Consider the following 22,754-nt stretch of genomic DNA (forward strand, 5'->3'; position numbering starts at 1 on the left):
AGACAGTGATAGAAACAATTTAATCAAATCACACAGAAACATGTGGTTACACAGTGACCAATCTGTAAAAGTGGGCAACAACATGTGATCTAAAGGGAGCAGATAGTGGAAGTGGGAGAGGACCAACCAGGAGAAAGGGCACATACAAAGGCCCTGTGGCTGGAGGCCACTTCCCCAGTGGGGCCCATAACACAAGCGTTCAGTGCTCAGGGACACGAGGAGTCAGGAGGGGCTGGCTCAGGGGCACCTGGAAGCCCCTGGTAGGTGTCGGGTTGGGATACGTTACAGGGTGGGACAGGTGATCAAAGGTATCCTTGGGAAAAGAGGGCTCAGGAACAAGGGAAGGGGAGCAGAGTGTATGCAGGCCGCAGAAGACATCCTGGAGAGGTGACTCGGAGGTGACTCAGGCCCGGGGCTTGGGGGAGGCTGGGGCTAGGGGTGCAGGATCTTAGGGTCAAGATGGGAACTGAGGCTCTGGTGTGGGCAGAGTTCATGAGGACAACCGACCCCTGCTCTCCAGGGCCTGCCTTATAAGAGAAAAGACGGGCACCTGCTTCTGACCAGGCCCACTTCTTTTTTTTTTTCTTTTTTTAAAGATTTTATTTATTTATTTGACAGAAACACAGTGAGAGAGGGAACACAAGTTGGGGAGAGGGAGAAGTAGGCTTTCCTGAGCAGGGAGCCCCATGTGGGGCTCGATTGCAGCACCCCGGGATCATGACCTGAGCTGAAGGCAGACGCTTAATGACTGAGCCACCCAGGCGCCCCTGACCAGGCCCACTTCTGTTCCTCCAGCCGAGCAGGGTGGGCTGCTCCGGAGAGGGGTGGTGGGGCCTCGATGACACTCCTCTTTCTCCCACCCGCAGCATCCACAACGGGGTCATCGCCGTCTTCCAGCGCAAGGGGCTACCCGACCAGGAACTCTTCAGCCTCAACGAGGGCGTCCGGTGAGTGGCCATGTGTCCTGTCCCGGGCCCGAGAGTGGCAGGGAAGGCTGTGTTAGGGCAGAGGTCAGCCAGGCCCTGCTCCCCAGCCACACCTGAGATGCCGCCCTTAACAGCCGCGGTGGGCAGTGACCGCGGGGCCACGCGTGGACCTTGACCGTGGGCCCTGGTCGTGTGGCTCTTGGGCCTGGTGGACCTTCACCCCCACCCGTCCTGAGCACTTTCTCTTCAGGGGAAGCAGGGTGGGACTTGGACAGGGGCTCGAGATAACGCCCACATTCCCTGCTGGTGTTGAACATCATGAAGGATATTATTCTGTTAAAGAGGAAGGACCCACCTGCCTAATGACGGGAGTGTCGTTCCCGGAAAGGCAGTTACAGCCTGGCCGAACGCCCCTCATTTCCTGTGGATGGCCAAGCAGTGAGCACTGGTGAGGGAGCCCAGGACGGACCAGCCCCTCCGAGCTGCCAGTGTGAGCCGGGTGCCATCTGTCACTCGCAGGGAATCTGCAGGGCCAGCCCCGTTAGTCCTGCTTTGCGGTGGAGGAAGCTGAAGCTCAGAGAGGTCAAGACACTTGCCTGGGGTCACACAGCTGCCTCAATAAGGCATTTCCTACCTCTGTGCTGTTCCCTTCCCGCCCTGGCCCGTGCTACCCTGTCCCTGTATCTGGGAAAAGTAGGCAGCCTAGCTCCTCATCAGCTCAAGATGAGAATGAAGGATAATAGGGACAGGGATCATTTTCCTACAGGGCTCCCCAGCCCAGCGTGGCAAAGCTGAGAGGGGCCTTACAGACAGGTAAACTGAGGCCCAGGGAGGGAAAGGGGCAGCTGAAGTCACAGAGCAGGAGCTCGTTGCCTCTCCTGGGCCCCCTACGTGTGACCCGCCCAGGGGGCCCTGCTTTTCTCGGGCTCCTCGGCTACCCATTTTACAGGTTGAGGAACTGAGGCAGAGGTCACATGCTGCGTGTGCTCACAGGGCTGGTCAGTGGAGCTGGGACTCGGGTCCCTGACCCCAGGCCTTGTGGGTCCCTCGGGACCGCCCCCTGCCCAGCCCCCACCCCCTCTTCTCTATCACGTGGCCACGTTAAATCAAGTGACTTTATGCGTGCTGCCCATCACTGGATTGGCCGTGATCCCACGAGAGAGCCCGGTGACAGGAGCCATTGATGGTGCTGTCACCTGAATGTTCCCCTCGGTTCTCGGGGCCGGTGGTGAGACAGGCGGGTGGGGGCACTCCTCGGCTGGGCCCAGGCAAGGCTAAGTCCAGGGAGGTGAGTAGTCACAGGATCCTGATGTCTGGCCATCACCTTTTCTTTCCCGTTTTTATATACATATGTGTATACATTGACGTATAATCCAGTCTTAAAACGTACACTTCAGTGGTTTTTAGCATATTCACTGAGCTGTGCAGTCCTCACCACTATTTGATTCCGGAACATTCTCACCTACTTCCCCCCCCCCCATAAAAGCCCGTCCCCATTAACAGTCACTCCCCATCCCTCCTCCCCCAGCCCCTGACAAATGGCAATCACGTGTCTGTCTCTGTATGATTTGCCTCCTATGGACGTTTCTCATACATGCAATCACCCAACATGCCCGTGGCCTTTGGGGTCCGGCTGCATCCGTGTAGCTGGACACCTTCAAGGGTCATCTGCTTCGGAGCCTGTGCCCGCACTTCATTCCTTCCCGTGGCCAAATAATATTCCACGCTAGGGAAACCACATTCCGTGTATCCGTTCACCTGCTGCTAGACGTCTGGGCCGCGCCCCCCCCAACCCCGGGCTGTAACGCATACGGCCCTGAACGTGCAGTGCAGGGCTTTGTGCGGACGTGCGGCTTCGTTTCTCCTGGGGCCACACCCGGGGTGTGCATGGCAGCTGCTTCAGCCTCCCTTCCCACTAGCTGAGTCTGAGCGGCCAGCCCCCCAGCTTCTGACCGGCACTTGCTCCTCTTGGGGGTTTGTATCTGCCAGCACTGTGGGTGTGAGTGCCGTCTCGTGGTTGGGGTTTGCAGTTCCCTGATGACTAATCACAGGAACATCTTTTCCCGGGCTCATTGGCTGTCTGTATATCCTCTTCGGGGAAATGTCTACTTGGCCCGTTTTTAAACGGGATGACTTATCTCTTCCTTGTTGAGTCGCGGGAGTTCTTTATATATTCTGGATCTAGACGCTTACCAGGTTCTGATTTGCACAGCTGCTCTCCCATCCGTGGGTTGTCTCTCGCGTTTCCGGCAGTGTTCTCTGAAGCATGAAGGTTTTTGATGACGTCCAGGCTGCTGGTCTCGCCTCTCTCTTGACCTGTTCCTTTGACCACCTTCTCCTAAGGCCCCAAAACAGACACACTTGGCATAATAGTTTTCCCAGGTAGAGACTAAGTCCCTCTGGGTTGCAGAGGACACGTCTTTTCCCCGTTTCAGATGTCATTGCCCCTGAAGGACTCCTCATGCACCCCACCTTCTTAAACAGAATCAGGCCCCAGGATGCCCTGGTTGTGCTCAGCTGTGAAAGGCCTCTTGCCCCATGCCCAGTGGTCCAGGCTGCTCTGCGTTCTCGGGCCTGTCCTGACCGTGCGGCTGCTGCCAGGGTGTCTCCCTGGGGCCAGGAGAATCATCTGGAAGCTTATGGGCAGGAGCGCGGCCACCTGCTCTGCTCCTGAGAGGCCCCTTCTCCTGCCTCCTGGGCTCTGGCTGGGATGCAGAGCATCTGGCCGTGCCCCAGCTCCAGCCCGATGTCCCACTGGCCCTGCGGCTCCCAGGAGCCAGCAGGCCCATCTGGACAGGGTGGCCCTGGCCTCGGTCTCTGCCCCCCCAGCCCCTTTCTGTGGCTGTCCGTCTCCTCTCAGATGACACCCGGGCTGTTCCCCCTGCAGTGCCTTCCCCAGGTGGTGTCCCGGGGTGCATAGGCTGGCCTGAAGCTCCCCTAAGGATATGGGAGCAAGCTAACCAGCAGGCCCCACAGGGACCTCACTTCTTGCCCCCCAGGGCCTCAGTCTCCACATCTGTGGAATGAGCGTGGTTCCCCTCATCGGCAGCTGGGAGATCCTGTGGGCACAGCACAAATTGGGGGATGCTTGGCTGGCCATGCCCCTCACCCTTGCTCAGGGGCTCATGTAGTGAGTTAAGAGGAAATGTCAGGAGGTGAGGGGAGCCCCCAGGCAGCCAGCAGTGGGGCAGAGGGTCTGCTAGGCCCTGAAGGAGACATTCATTCATTCATTCATTCATGTTCATACTCACTGTCACTGACTACGGGCCAGGGAGAGGGTGAGGAGGGCTTTACTGAGCACCTGCTATATATACCAAGTGTAAGCCATGGTCTCACTTGCCACCCCAGACCCTCCTCCTCCACCTTCTGGCATGTCTCGGGCGCCAGATGAGGGTGCTGGAGCTCAGGCAGGGGAGGGGACTTGCCCAGCATCACACGATGGGCTGGCGGTGTTGGGGCTGGCCCTCCGGCCCCTCACGGGCTGAGGGGACTCACCCAGACTCAGCCTTGGCCTAAGAGAAGACCCTCTCTCCTTGCCTTTTGCTCTCTGGACTTGCCCAGAGTGGCCCCTTGTGTCATGCATGTGGTGACCCTTGAGATAGACACTGAGCTTGGATGTGGGGGTCACACAGGAGCTGAGGTCACGTTCGGTCCTTGGAGGCGCAGATGTTGGGAGAAGGTAGAGAGACTGTGGCAGGGGGCTGACCACAGGGGGCCGCTGGCTTCACATCCCCTCGCTGTCCCAGGTGGAGCTCAGCCTGGTGAGGGTCGCCACCGTTAACCTCATGGTTACTTGGGGACAGCGTCGGGCTGTGACGTGGGATTGGTCCTGTGCTAAGAGCAGCTGCCGGCCAGGGGTTGGGGACGGGGCCCCGGGGCTGCCACCAGACAGCCGAAGGTGCTCTGACCCTCAGGGTCCTCACTCATCCCATCCAAGGACACCAGGACCACCTGTCAGGCTGTCGTGAGCTTCGGTCTGTGACTGGCCTGATGTGGCCGTGGCCCCTGAGAGCTGCTCAGGAAACGTGGCCCTCTTCGTGTCCCCACCCCATCTTCTCTGCACCTTCCAGATCCTCCCCGAAGCCCCGGGTCCCAGGGATGCCTGCTGCTCAGCTCCTGGGGTGCTGGTCACCTCACACAACCCGCCTGCCCTCTCTCTGCTTCACTTAGCCCCCAAGCCCCCATCCCCAGTGGGGACAGCCAGTCCTGGGGGTCCCGCTTTCAGCACCAGGAAGGTAGAGCGTAGCCACTCCTAAAAGGCCTTTGAGGACCAGAGCACCCTCTTCGCGGGTATGGGGGTGGTGAGTTCAGTGCCCCCCAAGTGTACGCGCGCGCGGGCTCACACACACACACACAGAGCTCCAAGGCTGACCGAGATGAGAGGGGAGGTCGAGTGTTGGGCCGAACATTGACAGTGCCCGAGTGTTTCAGGTCTGGACCAGGATGCCCACCATTCTCTCGGCCCCCAGAGGTGTGCGGTGCGAAGAGCTGTCAACCTGAGTACAAAGGACGAGGTTCAGACCCTGACTTGCTGTGCCCTGTGTGGCCTTGGACAAGTCACTGGACCTCTCTGAGCCTCCCTTGCCTCGCTTGTAGAAGGGAACCGGAATGAGCACCTGCTGCTGGGTTGACGGAGTACAGGAGGGCCGTGAAGATGCCCTCGGGAGCCATGCTGCGTGCTCGGGGTGCGGGGTGGGGGGGAGCGGAGGGTTGGAGCCCCAGCACTGCCAGTGTCTCCCCGAGGACGTGACAGATGCCGTGGCCCTCACTCTCGCTGCGGGGAGCCTTCAGCTTCTGCTTGTGTGAAATGGTGGTGGGAGCCATGTGGTGAGAGCCACAGCTGAACAGGACGGGGGGCCGGGCCCCCCCCCAGCCCCCTGCTGGGACGGGACTGACGGCGCGTGCCCACCCTTCGCGCCGGGCTGAGCGGGTTGGCCTCCCAGCTGCCCCGGTGACCCCCTGTCAGCACCCGTGGTCTCTGAGCCCTGCTGTCCCTCACTGTCCTGTCCCCTCCTGCCCACAGGCAGCTGCTGAAGACGGAGCTGGGGTCCTTCTTCACCGAGTACCTGCAGGTGGGTGGTCTGTGCTCTCGAGCGGGCTGGGGTTGCTTTCTGAGCTGGCCAGAAAGGACAGGGGTCACCTACTCTCCGTGGGTACATGGAGCACTAGGTTCCAAGGACTGCCACGCCACCATGACTCAGTTTCCCTGTCTAGCCAGTGTGGCCGTTGTGCAGGTTAATGATAATGATGCAGGTGAAGTCTTCGTGCTGTGCGTACCCCGGCACGTGGCAGGACACAGGGCTGGCTTTGTTCAGGGTCGTTCACCTCCTGGAATACAGGGTTCGCAGACGTCCACGTTTGCGTCACTGCACGGCCCCAGCACCCTGAGCCACACGGTGACGCCGTTGGCCTGGCGTCAGCATCGAGAGGCCGCTCTGGTCCAGGCCGTGCCTTACTTTGCATTTGTCACACCTCCTCGGGCCAACAAGCCTGCAGAGTCCATGCACACACGTTACCACAGGCCCGGGGCACACGGCCAGGAAGGAAGGGCGGGGAGCAGCGGCGGGGGTGGGCTTCGAGCGAGGGCCCACCCGCCGGCAGAGGGGCCTCCCCTCACGCGGGGTCGGGGTTGGCGGAACTCACGTGCAGTGCGCCCGTTTAAAGTGCACGGTTCGGGGGCCTTCAGTGTCCTGACACTGCTAATTCCTGGGTCAGTCCGCGCTTCGCTCCTTTTTTGCAGCCATGTGAGATTCCAAGTCCAGAGACACCCCGTGTGTCTGTCCACCCATGGGGGACGCTGGGAACGCTTCTACCTTTTGGCTGCTGGTGGCGGTGCTGAGACCACCGGGTGTCATTCTCAGCCCAGACGCCTGGGGCAGCGTGACAGCATGACCCCCGCGCTTGGGGCGTCAGGGTTCACACGCCAGGACTTGAGGCAGGGGGCCCCTCTTGCTTGAAAGGCCTTCCTCCATTGGGGACTGCGAAGGCGGCCACCTGCCCTACTCGGCTTGTCTCTGAGGGGCCGTCGCTGTCCTCCCAGGGCGAGTTGAGGTTCAAGCTCTACCGGAAACAGGCTGGGGGGTGGGGGGACATGGGTAAGAGCCCCCGCCCCGGGCCTCGGTTGCCGGCTGGGGGGCTCCTGGGGGCCTTGCCTGCCTGGGCGCCTCCGCGGCAGTAACGGCTTGCCTGTGTGTGCTTTTCAGAACCAGCTGCTGACGAAAGGCATGGTGATCCTGCGGGACAAGATCCGCTTCTATGAGGGTGAGCGTGGCGGCCCCGCAGCTGGGACCGAGTGTGGGGAAGCGCCACATGCCAGTGTCCCTGCTGGGACGTGTGGCCCTCCCAGCCTTACCTGTGTCCCCAGGGCTCCGGGTGGGAGGGCAGCAGGGGCAGCAAGGCCAAGATCTGTCCCCAGGAGGGGACCTTAATAGGGAGAGCATCTGCTCCCCACCCCCACTCCGCAACTTGCTGGAGCCCAAGAGGGCTGAGAAATCAAGGAAAAGGCCCTGCCTCCCCTCACTGCTCCCGGGGCCTTCTCGTGCCAGTGAACCCCATCTCAGCATCTTGGGAGAACCCCCGACAGGATCTTTGAGGACCTGTTGTTGCCCTGATGTTCCTGAAGGAGGAGGTGGGAGCCAGGGGTTGTCCCCTGGCTGGAAGGAGCTGCCCCATCAGAGTTTGGGGCCTGAGCCTGGTGCTGGACCTTCTAGACGGGTTTTCTCTTTTAATGCTCCTACCCACCCTTGAGGCCTTCGGGTCCCTGTGCCCATTTCATAGCTGGGAGCAGCGTAATGATGGCACGCGATTTGTCTGCAGCCACACTGTGAGTAGAGGGTGGGGGTGCGTTCGAGCCCGGGCCAGCCTGGCCCCAGCGCACACGCCCTGGCCCGCGAGCTCCAGCGCCAGGGGCAGCGACCGAAGCGTTGTCTCCTTGTAGGAGTGAATCGGCAGAGAGAGAGCTCAAATTACGGGAGGGCCCAGCTCAAACCCCAGTGCCTTCGCTAAGGCCTGTTTGTGCCAGGCCCTGTGCTCAGTTCTGGTCCGTGAACATTAGTTGAGCGTCTCCTGTGCACCAGGCCCTGGGCACTTGCTTACTCTCTGCTAGACCGTCCTGAGTGTTCTCCGGCTCCTAACTCAGGCTCTCCCAGCAACCCTGCACAAGACACATCACTGCAGCCGCTGCACATACAGGGAAACTGAGGCACTGGGGCCACATGACCCTGTGTGGCAGTCTGGTTCCACTGCTGCTTCCGTTCTTTCTTCGATCCTTACTCTGACCTTACAAAGAAGGGGTGTCAGCCCATTTCCCGGAGGAGGACACAGGCCAGTGGCCTAGTGTGCTCTGGATGAACTCAGCTGCGTGTCCCCTGCTCTTTCTGCGCCTCCCGCTTCTATCAGCTGGGAAGCTCTGAGGCAGGAGCCTGGGAAGGGCCACCAGAACCACAGTCGAGGGGAGGGAGAGGCACAGACCGCCAGGGATCGAGGCTGGCTTCCTGGAGGAGGCGGCAATGGAGTCCGGCAGTCGGGGCAGTGAGGATCTGGCACCTGGCAGAGATGCCCTCCCACACCCCTTTCCTTACTCGGCACATTCCAACAGTGCCTCTGCCTCCCACCGGCTCCGGCCCAGGGGAGCTGGGAGCTTCAGAGAAGAGCAGCTTTGTGCAGCTTAGTCGAGCCCTGCCTGCAGCGGCCGTGTCCGCCAGGCCACCCAGCGGGGAGTGCCAGCCCCGTCCAGCCTCCCCAGGCCTCGGGGCCAGGCACGGAGCCCCAGTCTGGGGGCCACAGGCCCTGGCCTCCAGTTCCCATCCAGCCACAGACCTCAGCCTCAGTGTCCCAATCTTAGAACCGTGGGGTTGGATGGGCTCCACCCATGTGCTCACTCTGGGTCAGGCCCCAGCTAGTCTCTGGGGGCCTGGAGATGGAGGACATCCAGCCCTGCCTAGCAGGGACTGACAGTCCAGTTGGGGACACAGATGTGGACCAGACAGTGACAATTCAGGGTGATGAATGTCAGGGTGAAGGGAAGCCCCGGGGGAAGAAGGGTTAGTTCCATCTTGGCAGTCAGGGAGGACTCCATGGAAGCAGTGGTCCTTGAGTCAGGCCTCAGAATGTGGTCTGTCCAGGAAGACGTTTGGCCCCCTTCAGTCCATGCCAGGGGGACAGTCACTGATGCCGCACCCTGAGGGGTGGCCTTTGGAGCCTGCCACATCCACCTCCTGTCCCGGTTTGGCTCCCAGGGCAGCTCTTCCTTGAGACCGCTCCCTGTGGCCAGCCACGTCCTCACCTGTGCTTCTGCTGGAGGGTGGTGGGTGGCCTCACGTGGCCAGCCCCAGGACCTTGCCGCCTGCCCCCACTCCAGCTTCCAGCCTCCAGCCGGGCTTTGGACATCAGCTCCCGAGCACAGCGATTCCTGGAAACAGGAGGCCTGGAGGGACAGCCTTGACGTGGAGTCTCCCTCCCAGACCACGCCTAAGGCTGTGGTTCCGTGGTCTCCAAGCCTGGCTTACAGGAGTGGGCTCCGGCTGCCGCCAGGATGACTCCTCAGCGGCCAGACACCCGAGGACTCCAGGGAGGAGCTCGGGGGCTCCTGCAGGCTCCAGGCCCTGGGCTCGGCCCTCTCTTGTCCAGCAGGAATCCCAGCCTCTTACAGGCCATCTGGCCAAACTCCCCAGTGGCCTTGACATGCTGGCCCGTGGGCCTGACTCCACTGGGCCGTCCTCCTGGCTAGCTCGCCTCCTCGGAGCTCCTGCTGTGGCCTTTTCCACTGCCCTGTGGTCGTCACGGGGCTGAGACCCGAGCCAAGATCAGCCTGGTGCGCTCCGGTCTCCCGGGCCCTCAGCGCTTGGACTGAGCAGAGGAAGACAGACGGTCCCGCCCGCCAGGGGAGAACCCGGGTTCTGCTGAGCTTCCGCACGGACACGGCCCACACAGGCCCAGCGGTGGCCATGCCCCCAGCCGACACTTAGTGAGCACTTGCTACGTGGCAGCTTTCCGCCCAGTGCGCGCGAGGACGTTCACACCCATCTTACGGAGGATCACACCGAGGCTCTGGCTGCCGGACTCCCTGAGGGTCCTAATGCTGTCGCCTCAGACGGCCCTGCCACCCCCCTCGCCTGCAGCCCTAGGCCACGGGCCCCAGTGGAGAACTTGGCCGGTGGGTGAGTCCGTGCTTCCTGGCCTCTCGGTCAGCGTGCAGCTGTGATGGGGCCTCAAGGCGGTGTTTTACAACATCTGCTTTCCACAGCATTTCCGTCCCGTGGGCTGGAGAGCAGCCTGCGGACGCCGGCCTGGCCCGTGCCCAGAGCCACCCCACGGCCAGCCCGGGGAACTGAGCCGCCTTTCTTCTTGCCAGGGATGGCGGGGACCTGAAGGGACCTTTGTACAGGCAGAGCTCCGCGGGCGGCAGCACCCACCCATCCTGGGTTCCGCAGAGCTAGGCGTGGGCCCCCAGGGAGGGTCGGGAGCTGGCTGCCGGGCAGAGAGCCCCAGTGCCGGCAGATTGGCCACGCTCAGAGGCCACAGCACCCTGGCCGCCCGCTGGGCTGGATGGGCTTCCTGGGGCCGCCCCCAGCAGGCTCCCCTCCCAGAGCCCCCGAACCTACACAGACTTGGGCCTTAACGGGCAGGGAAAGTGTGGGGCCCAGAGCCCAAGGAAAGTAAGAAGAGGTGAAGGCCTTTGTCTGGCTCCCTGGTTCCCGTGGAAGCCTCGAAGCACTATGGTCTGGGACGCCGGCCCGCATGTGGCACTTCACCTCCTCACCCAGAGACCCCCAGCACACCCAGGTTTTCTCCACCAGTCCTTAGTCTGACTTCCAGGTGGGGGTCCCACCGAGCAGCAGAGGCTTTGGGCGACATGTCCTGGGACCTGCTTATCCCAGACACAGCAGCTTTCTGTTCATTCCAGGCAGAAGGGCTGAGGGTTCAGCACTTTGCATTTCCTGGGGGAGCCCCGACCCAGCTCGGGGACACCTCATCTGTCCTCATCCCTCAGGGGCTGCCCACCCTGAGGATGGCATGCTCCTTCTGCAGGGCTGGCAGAAATAACCCAGAGCTTGACCAAATGGCTGCTTTTCACACATCTGCTTGTGTGGATCCCACACTGAGGATGTCCATCAACCTGGCGAACCCAGCCTCCTAAATCAGCTTGGGTAGCATCTCCTCCAGGAAGCCCTCCCGGCCTGATCCTCTCCACTTTTTCTGCTTCCCTTCCCTACCTGGGACATGCTGTTCTTGGACGTGGCCTCCCTGGCTCCCCAGATCCCACCCCAGGCAACCCAGGGCGGCAGGGACCAGGGCCCTGGAGGAAAATGACCTGAACCTCTCAGAGGCTCTGTTTCTTGGTCTGCCCACTGAGGTCACCCCTTCAATGGGATGATGATTGTGCTCATAGTTGCCATTGAGGGTCCTGCTTCCCTGTCCTGGGCTGGGTCCCCAGTGCCCAGTGCAGGTGCTCTGCAAACGCCTGCATGGGTGGACGGATTCCCCACCTGCTGGCGGCGGGGGGGGGGGGGGGGGGGTCACCATGGGAATCGGAGGAGATGGCTGTGTGCGGCAACTGCCATCGGGCGCGGGGGGCGCTCCTGTGCGGGTCTGGTGTGGGATGAAGGAATGGGAACCAGCAGCCAGTGCTTACGAGCTCTTCCTCTGCCCTGGACCCCGTCTCTGCTCATTTCATCCCCGCAGCCCTGGGAGGTCGGCCCTCTCGCTGTCCCATTTTATTAATGGGGAAGCTGAGGCACAGGGAGACTACACCGTGGACCCCCGACCACAGAGCTGCTAAGTGCTGCGTGCTATCGACCTGGGGGCAGGGGGCACCTCCAGGGCCCGGAGCCCAGCCCTCAGCTCCCGTGTCTTCCTGCGGACGGGCGAGAGGACTCCGGCCTGGGAGGGGTGAGCAGTGATGGCTGTCTGTGCCCACAGGACAGAAACTGCTGGACTCACTGGCAGAGACGTGGGACTTTTTCTTCAGTGACGTGCTGCCCACACTGCAGGCCATCTTCTACCCGGTGCAGGTGAATGGCCCCTGCAGCCGTGGGACCCCCGGGGCCCAGGCGACCGCCCATCCCAGCCTTGCTGCACGGTGCCCCCAGCCTGGGGATAGGCACGTCCCTGGACCTTTCAGAACCGCTTTCCCACCCACAATTTGGAACTAAGGACGGTCCCCTCCTACAGGCCCTATGAAGCCCTGGGCAGCACATAGTAGGCCCTGCCCAACACACCAGAGGGGCTTGGTTTGTGACAGTTATCCTTTCCTTGCCTGAGGAAGCTGACTGGGGCCTCTCCTTGGGACAGGGGTCATCCAGGGAGGAGGACGGGGCGGAAGGGGGCCGTATACCCGGGATCTGGTCCCAGATCATCGGATGTGGAGGGAAGTGGGGGTTTCATGTGACGGCAGCAGGGCGGGGCGCGGCCTTCTGTGTCTGCAGGGCAAGGAGCCGTCCATGCGCCAGCTGGCCCTCCTGCACTTCCGGAATGCCATCACCCTGAGCGTGAAGCTGGAGGATGCGCTGGCCCGCGCCCACGCCCGCGTGCCCCCTGCCATCGTGCAGATGCTGCTGGTGCTGCAGGTGCGTGGGGCCCCAAGGGGGCCACTGTGCACTCCTGTGGCAGGAGCATCCTTGGGCACAGGCTGGGCTCCCCAGAGGCGGAGCCTGAGGCGAGGATCTGGGTCCATGTGACTTGTCAATGGAGAGACTCTCAGGAGAAACCCGGAAGGAGAGAGGGAAGCAGGAGGAGCCCAGAAGGTATTGGGGGAAGATAAGAGTTAAAGAGAAGCGGGCCTCAACCTCATCCCATGGGGAGCCCAGGAGTGTGAAGGGGCCCAGAGTTGTCCCTCGTGGGCAGGGGCTGTTGGTCACCCCCCCCACAATGGTTCCAGATGTTTCTGGTGTGGATGGATTTCACCCGACAGAGCAGCTTTGGGAAGGAGACAGCCACAAGCTGGGGATGAGTGGCCTGCCCAAGACAGCAGGGGATCTGATGGGCCACCAACAGCCTTTACTGCAAACAGGGCCTCTTGCAAACTACTGCATCCCATCACCACCCCATTTTACAGGTGGGAAATGAGTCCTCGTTTGCCCAGAGCTAACAAGGCCTGGCCTCACCCACGTCTGACTGCTCCAAAGTCCTGTTCATTGTTCTGCATCCCCCCATGCACGTGGGTATCCTAAATTAGGGTCTGCGAGTTTGGTCCTAGGGTCCAGGGCAACCAGTGAATATTCCGGAGCAAGGAAGGGCCTGATGAATGTGGAGGTCTGAGGGTCGACGGACTGCACTGGGCAGGAGCTGGTGGTCGTCCTGGCAGCGAAGCAGGGTGCCGGGCCTGCCGCTGGGATTTGGAAGGATTTTAGGTGAGACCTGGCTGGGTTGAAGCAGGGGACCTCAAAGGACTTTGTGTCTCTCAGCCTCTTTCCACCTGCGTGACAGATTGAAGCTTCCTGCCTGCAGGGCAGGTTCAAGGACAGTGGGGAGAAATGATGTAAAGCCTTCTGTGGTGCTTCTGGGGGCCCACAGTGGCTGGACTGGGATTTAGAGCCAAGGAGGTCCCACCATGATCCCGTGAAAGCAATGAGGTGGGTAGCCAGACTGGGGCGGTGCTGCCCCCTGGTGGCCTCTCTGCCTCACGCAGCTTCCTCCGCTTGGCCCCTTTGCCCCAAAGACTTGCCCTCCTGCCCGTTTGCTGTAGCCCCACTCCCCACCTGGCCTGCACTTTGAGTGAGCTTGTCCCCACTGTTTTCGAGTCCCTGATGGATCTGAAGTCACAGCTGCTGGTTAGCATGTGTCGAGGGCCTATCATGTACCCCGTGCTTCACGGGCAGAGTGACCATTCTTCTCCCAGGGAAACCAGGGGAGCAGCTGTGCATCTGAGTGTTCACCAGTAATGCAGCCCGTGGGCCCCCATTCTCTCACTGTGCAGCAGGGGGCAGAGACAGACATCCTTTACAAGTCTGAGGAATGAAACAACGTGAAGTTCACGAACGCCCCGCTGAGCGGAGCACCTTGTTCATCTGTTCTGCTGTTGCTGGGGGTGGAGGTAGTTCCAGGGAATGTGGGGTCTGTAGTGATGGCTCCTCTTTCGTTCCTGACGTGAGGAATTAGTGTCCTCTCTTTAGTAGTCAGCCTGGCTGGAGGCTTAGTGATGTTACTGGGCTTTTCAAGGAGCCAGCTTTTGTTTGCATCGATTTTCTCTAAGGATTTCCTGTTTCAGTCTCATTGAGTTCTGCTGTTATTATTTCTCTTGTGCTTTCTTTGGACTTCGTTCTCTTCTTTTTCTAGTTTCCCGAGGTAGAAGCTTAGGTTATTGACTTGCGGGCTTTCCCTTTACTAACATATCCATTTGATGCTAGTTTCCCTCAAAGCACAGCTTCAGTGCATCCCATCAATGCGGATCTGTTTTCATTTTCATTTCATTCAAAACATTTTAAGATATTTGTTAAGATTTCCTCTTTGGGGGCACCTGGGTGGCTCAGTTGGTTAAGCGTCTGCCTTCAGCTCAGGTCATGATCTCACGGTCCTGGGATCGAGCCCCAAGTCGGGCTCCCTGCTCAGTGGGGAGCCTGCTTCTCTCTCTCTCCCTCTGGCCTGCTGCTTGTCCTGCTTATGCTCTCTCTTTCTGTCAAGTAAATAAATAAAATCAAAAAAAAAAAGAAAAAGAAAAAAGATTTCCTCTTTGATCCATGGGTTATTTAGAAGTGAGTTGTTTGCTCTCCACATATTTGGGGACCTCGCAGTTATCTTCCTGTTCCTGATTCCTGGTTTCACACCACTGTGGCCTGAGAGCAGGCACTGTATGATTTCCTTTTAAATCTGTGAAGTTGCGTTTTGTGGCCCAGAACATGGTCTGACTTGGCAGGTGTGCCACGTGAGCTGCGGAATGTGTGTTCCGCTGTCGTGGGGGGAGGCAGTCTGATGGCAATTAGATCCCGTCGGTTGATGGTAGTGGTGAGCGCGGTGTGTCCTTCCCGGTTTTCTGCCTGCTGGTCTGTCTCCCCTAGTGGATTAACGATCTCTCCCGAGGTTCTAGCGGTTTTGCCTCACGTGGTCTGGTGCTCTGTTGTTAGGTGCAAGCATGTTAGGGGTTGTTATGTTGTCCCAGAGAATTGACCTCTGTATTGTTACATAGTGACGTTTTTGGCCCCCTTTGCCTTTCCTTGGACTAAAATCCACCCTGTCTGAAATTAACCTTGAAATTAACCTAGCTGCTCCGGCTTTCCTGTGACTGGCCTCAGCGTGGCACAGCTCTCTCAACCTTTTGCATTGATTGATTGATTGATTGATTGGAGGGAGGGGCAAAGGGAGAGAGAGAATCCTAAGCTGACTCCATGCGCCCGGAGCCCGAGGTGGGGCTCGATCCCACGACCCTGAGATCATGACCTGAGCCGAAATCAGGAGTCGGCCCCTTAACTGACTGCGCCCCCCGGGCACCCCTCAACCCTTTGCTTTTAGTCTGTGTGTGTTTTTCCAGTTGAAGTGGGTTTCTCGTGGGTGGCGTGGCGGGGGGCTCTCGTGCTGTCCAGAGCTGTCATCTGACATTCTAAGAGCATCTTGTGCTGTGAGCAGCTGGCGGCCCCTCGAGGAGGGATGTCGTCGCATTTCTTCGCGCTCACTAAGGGCCTACTGTGTGCCAGGCGTCTGCTGGGGGTGCTGGGGGCACAGAGCTTGACCCCCGTCAGCCAGACCAAGGCTGTCCTGTGGGCGGCTGCCTTCCTCAGGCTTTGGCTCTGATGGAACCGGAAGAGGTAGAGATCCACTCAGAGCTCTGGACGAGGGGCATCAGGGAGGAGAAGGTGGACAGGGCCTGGGTGGCCCTGGGGGGCAGCCTTTCCTGCCTGTAGCACTCCATGGGGTGAGGAGTGAGGGCAGGGGTCCCCAGGGGAGGCCTTTAGTGGTGACCGTCGAGCTCAGCCTGGCTGGGCCAGGGCGGCAAGGAACAGGCTGTCTAGTGACCACCTGCCTCCCACCCTCTCTTGCAGGGGGTGCACGAGTCCCGGGGCGTGACCAAGGACTACTTGCGCCTGGAGACGCTGATCCAGAAGGTGGTGTCGCCCTACCTTGGCACCTACGGCCTCTACTCCGGCGAGGGCCCCTTCACACATTCCTGCATCCTGGGTAGGGCTTGACTGGGTCTTGGGCGGGGAGCTGGGTAACCTCCGGCCCCATCCACCTCTGCCCAGGGTCCAGGCCTCCCAGTGAATAGATGGCCACAGCCAGATCCCACTGGGGATTTGCTTTTCGGTCATGCAGCAGACCTGTCCTGAGCATCCCCCAGCCCTGCTGTGTGCTGGGCCCTGGGTACGTGGGGCCCGGGGTCCCTCCTTCAAGAACTGAAGGGGACTTGTCAGGCTGACACCATATATGGTAATGTGACGACTCCCCTGAGAGCCCCACAGAGGCTTCTGTGTTCCCAGTGAGGTCCCATCTGTGTTCAGTCCTGAAAGGCAGGAGTTGGCCAGCAGAGGGCACAGCACGTGCAAAGGCCCGGAGCCCAAGAAACCTAGCTTGTTTGGGGACTCACAGGGGAGGGGAAAGGGGAGGTGGGCGTCCTGGGGCTGCCTGGCCTGTTTGGCAGAAGCCCGCCACGTTGCTCCTTTAACAGACAGCCCATTGGTTCATTCACCTCTGTAAACCGAGCACCTGCTGTGTGCCTGGCCCTGTTCTTGGCCGTGGGGGATCAGCAGAGACCAAGCCCCACACACGTGGGCTCTCAGGGCCAGGGAAGGCAGACCAGTGAGTAAACAATCCCCAGATGCGTCTCCACGGGGACCCATACCCAGGTGATATGAGGGCCGTGCGGGGGAAGGCCAGACTGGGAGTGCCAGGTGAGCTGAAGGAGGAGGAGCCAGGCCTGGGGAGAGGTGCACAAAGACCATCCTGGACTGGGGGGCCCAGAGGCACAAGGGCCGCTTGGGAGTGCCCACCTACCTGCTGGTGTAAAGCCCAGCCACCAGGCAGCCCCAGCAGCTGGAGGAGAACTTTGAGCCCCCCCCCCGCCCCCGACTCCGTGTAGCGCTGGACTCCAGGCCCCCGCTTGCCGGAGGGGGAGCCTCTGTCTCTTGCCCTGGAAAGGCCCCTGAGCCCCTCACTGGGCTCAGCCCTGCCACATGGTGGTCGCTCTGTGGAACTGCAGGGCCCTGAGTGGGAGCCTGAGATCTGCCCCCCCCCACCCAGTCCAGCCCCCGCGGCCATCCTTTTCTGGCCCCCCCACCCCCCCGGGGCACCTGCCACACTTCAAATAAAACCCCAACTGACCTCGCCTCACGTGAAAAGGCCCTGTGTCATCCTGCCCCCGCCCTGACACTTAACCACCACCTGAGCTGTGACCCACCCACGTGGGTGTGTCCCCCTCCCCACGCACCCTGGAAGTGCCGCAGGTTGTTCAGCTTTCCACAGGTGGGGCAACTGAGGCATGTGCACATTTGAACCCAGCAGCTGATTTGAGCCTCCCCCTCCCCCAGCTCGGACGGAAGAAGGGAGGAAGAAGACACATAGGGACAGACCCAGTGTCAGAGCCCTGTCCTCACTTGCAGGGGCATGAGGGGGCTGGGCCGAGGATCTGCACCAATCGGGCTTTTCCCCGTGGCTGCCCTTTGTGCGGAGCTAAGCACACAGTGGCTCCTCTGGCCCCAGGTGCCTGGGTTTGCCAAGTGGCCCCCTCCCACCCTGGCCCCCGGCCCCCGGCCCGACACCTCGTCTGTCTGTCTGTCTCTGCAGAGAAGCACTTCTTGCGCCGCTCCCGCTCGGGGGATGTCCTGGCCAAGAACCCGGTGGTGCGCTCCAAGAGCTACAACACCCCACTGCTGAACCCCGTGGCAGAGCACGAGGCCGAGGGAGCAGCGCCCGGAGGCCCCAGCATCCGCAGGCACTCGGTCTCGGAGATGACATCCTGCCCCGAGCCCCAGGGCTTCTCCGACACGCCCTGCCAGGCTCCCCCTGGGGCCTTCAGACCGTCTGCGGGCGCGCAGTCGGGGCCGTGCCCCAGCAGACTGTATCCCCCCGCCCAGCCCCCCGAGCCTGGCCCAGGCGCCGCCCGCCCCTCCCCGCCCTCCTCCAGTCTGGAGAACCTGGTGGACCAGATCTTGGAGTCCGTGGACTCGGATTCGGAAGGGATCTTCATTGACTTTGGCCGGGGCCGGGGCTCGGGCACGTCGGAGTTTGAGGGGGCCGGGGGTCGGCAGAGCATCGTGTGACGGCCTCGAGTTTCTGCTGACCCCGTGTGTGTGTCTGGGGGGTGCGTGTGTGCAAGAGTTTTTTTACTCTGTCCCATCCGGTCGGCTGTGGGCCCTGGCCACTTTGCCCTTCCTGAGTCTCGGTTGGAAAAAGCGTCACTAGCCGAGCCCCCAGCCCTGCTCTGTTCGGGGTGTTGGCCGCTCCGCCGCCTCCCGCAGGTCACCACGCACACTCGTCAGCCCTGTGTGCACCCAACAGACCTGGCCTCCCACCCCCGGCCTGCCCCAGCCCACCAGCGTCCACACCCACGGAGACTGAATCCTGTGGCTCAGCCAGGCCTCCGGAACAATCCCCAGGGCAGTGGGGGTTGGTAGCAGACCCGCCTTCCCCCTTCCCACTCACCTCAGGCCACGGGGTGACCTCCTGTGTGCCCCTGTCCCAGGCCCTCCTTGCAGCCTGTCCTCACTCTGCCCAGGGCGGCCGCGGGCAGGAAGAGGATGGAATAAAGCTGTGTGCCCCGATCCCGAGCTTGTGTCTGCGACGCCAGGCCCCAGACATCCTTCCCTGGTGCTCACCCTCAGATTGCCCCTCGCCTCGCTGGGGTCTCCCCTCCCCACTCCCAGGGCGGGCAGGCTCCTAGTGTCTGGTTTCTCTGTCCTGTCCTGACAGTGGGGCCCAGGGGCCCCGGAATGAAGAGCTGGAAAGCTGAGTAGCCTCTCAGGAGTGGCTGGGACCACGGCGGAGAAGGGGCTCGCTCAAAGGGTCAGGGGTCAGCGTGGCCAGCAGGGGGAGAAGGGCACGTGAGGTTCCTTCTGGGCTGGGTGGGGGATGTTTTTTTGCACCCGGTTAGAAGCCAACGCTCTGACCCCATTCAGAGCGCTCGCCTCGGGTGGAGTTAGTTTTCTATTGGAGGTGGGAGGGAGACCCGGGGAGCAGGCCTAACGGGAGGGGTCTGGGGAGTTCTGTGAGTCAGGTGGTCAGGGAGGGAAGGCTGATGCCTCACCCGATCCCAAATCACAGGGGCCACCAGCCCATGGGGATGGGCGGGAGGAGCCCCCTGCATGCGCGAGCTTCTGTCTACTAGGATTCGGTTCACGATGTGCGTGTGCGGTGGGGCGGCAGAACCACAAGGAGCTCGGTCTTGTCATTTGTGAGATGGGAGTGTACTGCACGAGCTCCGTGGCCACCCAGGCCTCGGAGGGTGCTCCAGGAACAGGCGGGGGGCCCCAGGTAGGGTGCAGCTGGGCAGCTGGGAGAGCAAGAGTGAGTGACCTCAGCCTCCAGGGAACCGGGACTGGGAATTGGGCCAGAAGCCTGTCCCTGGTCTGAGAACCAAGGAGAATAGCCATTGGGCTGAGCTGATGGGGCTGAGATCCCTGAACGGCCCTCCGTGGCTCCCAGCTCCTTCATGGAAGCCGGGATAAACCAGAGACCAGCTAACGGGGTGGGGAGGTGGGGGGACCATTACCAGCAGGGTCCCCTCAAGGCAGAAGGGCCAGGCAAAGGACAGAAATGGCAGGGACCTGTCTGGGCTCTGCCCTCACCGGGGTGCTGGGCCCTCTGTTACGTCCCCACCTCCTAGGGTGAAGGGCTCCATTGTGGAGATCTGAGTATCCCAGGCCTCTGGGGACTCCAGTGCCTTTGTGGGGACCTCTGAGCTCCCTGCCCTGACCTGAGGGAGGCCCCATACCAGCCAGTGGGGCCAGCCAGTGGGGCCTCACCTGTGATGGGGAGGCTGAAGCCCCAGGAGGGCGATTGCTGAGCCTGGGTCCTGAAGAAGCTGAGGGGCTCCTTCAGCTGGGGCTGCCCCCCACCCCCTTAAAGGAGCAGCTCATCGTCTGGGCTAGGAGCAGGTCTATGTGTTACATCCAGCCTTGTTCAAAAAATGTTTATGGTAATCTACATCAAAACATCTTGTTATAAATTGGGAAATTACATGTGAAAAATCAGGACCAGGGATTCTATAAATTAGGATAAAGGACCTGCTGCCGTAGGTCCCCCCCCAACCCACAGAACCTTTCACACACAGATATGTGGGCCATGGCCACCGGTGTCCCCTCCAAGAACCAAACTCCCTACAATGAAGGTCACATCCCTGATCAGGTCTCACTTTGGCCACCAGGGAGCTCAGGCCGAGCCCCAAGCTGGCTGTGGCCAGTGTAGGCCTGTGGCTCTGTGTCTGCCCCAGTGGCCCACCGTCCTCCCACCCCACCCCACCCCCCGCCTCCAGTCTCTCCACCTGTTCCCTCGACGGGACTTGTCCCTGAAATTTCAGGGGTGGAAACGGGTGGTGGGACCAGAACCTTCTGCAGGCATTCCAGTTGTGGAGAAACCCATGTGTATGCAACCCCATGGCCTGGAAGAGAGCTGAGCGCAAGAGAGGGCCCCGGGGCTTTAGCTTCATGAGCTCTGGGAGACCTGCTCAGACAGAGGAGTCCGTGATTAGTCTGTCCCCCATGAGGAGGCTGCCTGTCCTGTCCCCACTGAGTCCCCAGCCATAGGTCAAGGAGTCTGTTGAATGAGTGACATCATTGGTTAATAGTTGATTGTGCACGGCATCACCAGGGAACCTTCTCCGATGGAGCGTTTCCCATGCGTCTCCAGGGCTGGGCTGTGAGAAACCGTCTTACTGTTTTTGTCTTTGCTGTAGGTCCTCCGGAGATCGTCCTACCCCTGCCTCTCAGGTATGGGGTCTCAGGCCCAGCCCACACCTGCCGATGCCGACTCTGCACTTCAGCCAGATCCCGGGGGATCCGTGTGCCGTGACCCGCGCCAAACGCCGGAAGACCTCTTGTTCCGAGGCAGGTGCTCCGAAAGTCTGAAATGAAAGTCCCCCTAAATAGTCAAAGTCCGTAGCACTTCAGGCAAAAACCTGCCCAAAAGCAGGCTGGGGAGCATCACGGTTGTGGAAATGGGACACCCGCTCTGCCCGGCAACCTCAACAGATGAAGAGGATGGTGATGAGGGTGCAGGGGCCACAGAGGGCCACACAGATCTGGGGAAACCAAAAAATCATCTTAAAAAAATTATCCGGGGAAACCCCTGTCCGCACGACAGAGAGGGGGTCCCACCCTCCATCTCGGGGGTCTTGACATGGTCTGTGTGACTCCTTCGGGCACCTGGGAGCCCAGGGACACTTTCTTAAAATAGCGTTTTTACAATAAAATACCTAAGATCACGAAGGAAACCAAAACCAACTCTACTGAAACCACGACGTCCAGCCCATCTTTAAAATGTGTGAACAGCGGTATCCCCATATCTCTACAGACGGGTCAACGGCCAGATCTCACGCAGGGCCCGTGCTCACCGGGACATCAGAGTAGTCAGGAGCAGAGAGGATATTTCGGGGTCTCAGCACCCCCTGGGTGTGACGTGAGCCTCTGTGATCTCTGCTGGGACCAAACCTTGGGGGCTGCTCACGGGGCTGGGCTTTGTTGACTGTGCCCTTCACCGGAGGGAAGCTAACCAAGCTCACGAGCTCTTGTTTGTCCACGAGTTCTCGGTCCCCAAGTTTTATCCGCCGGCAGCGCAGGGAGTCTGAGGAGTGGCCCGTCTGGGCTGCCTCTCTCCCCGGCCAGCCGGGCCAGCACTCGGCAGCCAGAGGGGCTGCCCTCCCGTTGCCCGCCCAGAGCCCTCCGCTGCTGCCCGGTGCCCTGGGCGGAAGTGTTCTGCTTTGTGGCCTGGGCTGGAAGGCCCTTCATGGGGAGGCCTCTCTAGGCTGCCTCTGGCTGCTGGCTCCCCACGCTCGCCTCCCTCCTCCGTGGACGTACAGCACACACACCCTGCGTGCACACCCACGCGTGCATGCCCATTCACACGTGCACGCACACTCGCCTCCCTGAGGCCCTTTGCTCCTTCCTGCCTCCAACCTCTACCCCCATTCTTTGCTTTCCCTGACCCTGGACCCATCTACCTGAGTACAGGATGTTCCCGGTTTCCCTGTGGGGAAACCTGGCCCAGCCTCCCCTGGGCCCCACCCGTACCTAAGGCCTGACATTCCCACGACACCGTGAGCCCTGGGAAGACAGGCTTGTGCTAATCTGGCTGAAGACAGGGTGCTCCATGGCCTGGGCTGCCCAGCTCTCTTGCACCCCTGGAATCCAGGAGGGGTGAGGGTAAAATAAGGGTCTCCTCCTGGAAGAGGACACAGGACGGGAACAGTGAGCGGCTGGAGCCCAGGCCCCAAAGCAGGACTGGTTCCTGCATCGCTTTCTCCCTGAACAAGCCCAGTGCACCAGAGCATTCGGGACAGGGGGGCTCTCATGGACCTCCCACAGGGTGGGGGGAGCCCTGCGAGAGAGCTTCCACCCCCAGCGCCCCCCCCACACCTCTGCCTCCCCTGTTAGACTTCAGGTTCCCCTCCAGCATATGCTCATCTATGCAGAGACAATTCTGTGTGCGTGCGTGTGTGTGTGTGTGTGTGTGTGTGTGTCTGTCTCTGTCCTGCCGATGGCACCAAACCATCCTGGCCCCACCCCCTCAGCATCTCGCTCCTTTCTGGCAGAAAAGTTCAGCTCAGTCCCTTGGTCTCAGACTTTCCTACCCAGCCTGTCATCCTTCCTAACAAACAAAGGCCCTTTCAGCCACCAGGACCCACCTACTTTTAGAGGCAGGGGAACTGGGTGTGGACACAGTCACCTCTGGGGTAGCTGTCCTGGACCC

At 60.9% G+C, this 22,754-nt stretch overlaps 1 protein-coding gene across 4 annotated transcripts in view; it reads left to right on the forward strand.

Annotated features, from left to right (window-relative positions):
• PRR5 (proline rich 5) overlaps nt 1-20,882 on the forward strand; it is a 52,768-nt gene extending 31,886 nt beyond the window's left edge. For 2 of the 4 annotated variants that reach the window (XM_036084070.2, XM_036084067.2), the window contains 7 exons: nt 867-947; nt 5,950-5,998; nt 7,130-7,187; nt 11,847-11,938; nt 12,353-12,493; nt 15,899-16,034; nt 17,637-18,613. In XM_036084070.2, coding sequence (XP_035939963.2) covers nt 867-947; nt 5,950-5,998; nt 7,130-7,187; nt 11,847-11,938; nt 12,353-12,493; nt 15,899-16,034; nt 17,637-18,112 — 1,033 coding nt within the window. In that variant the 3' untranslated portion in view covers nt 18,113-18,613. Of the gene's footprint in view, nt 1-866; nt 948-5,949; nt 5,999-7,129; nt 7,188-11,846; nt 11,939-12,352; nt 12,494-15,898; nt 16,035-17,636; nt 18,614-20,742 lie in introns of those variants that run through there. The other 2 variants (XM_036084069.2, XM_036084071.2) reach the window with 2 other exon arrangements.
• Nucleotides 20,883-22,754: the final 1,872 nt, after the last annotated feature.

Source organism: Halichoerus grypus, chromosome 6, assembly GCF_964656455.1.
Source record: "Halichoerus grypus chromosome 6, mHalGry1.hap1.1, whole genome shotgun sequence".
Taxonomy (NCBI): Eukaryota; Metazoa; Chordata; class Mammalia; order Carnivora; family Phocidae; genus Halichoerus; species Halichoerus grypus.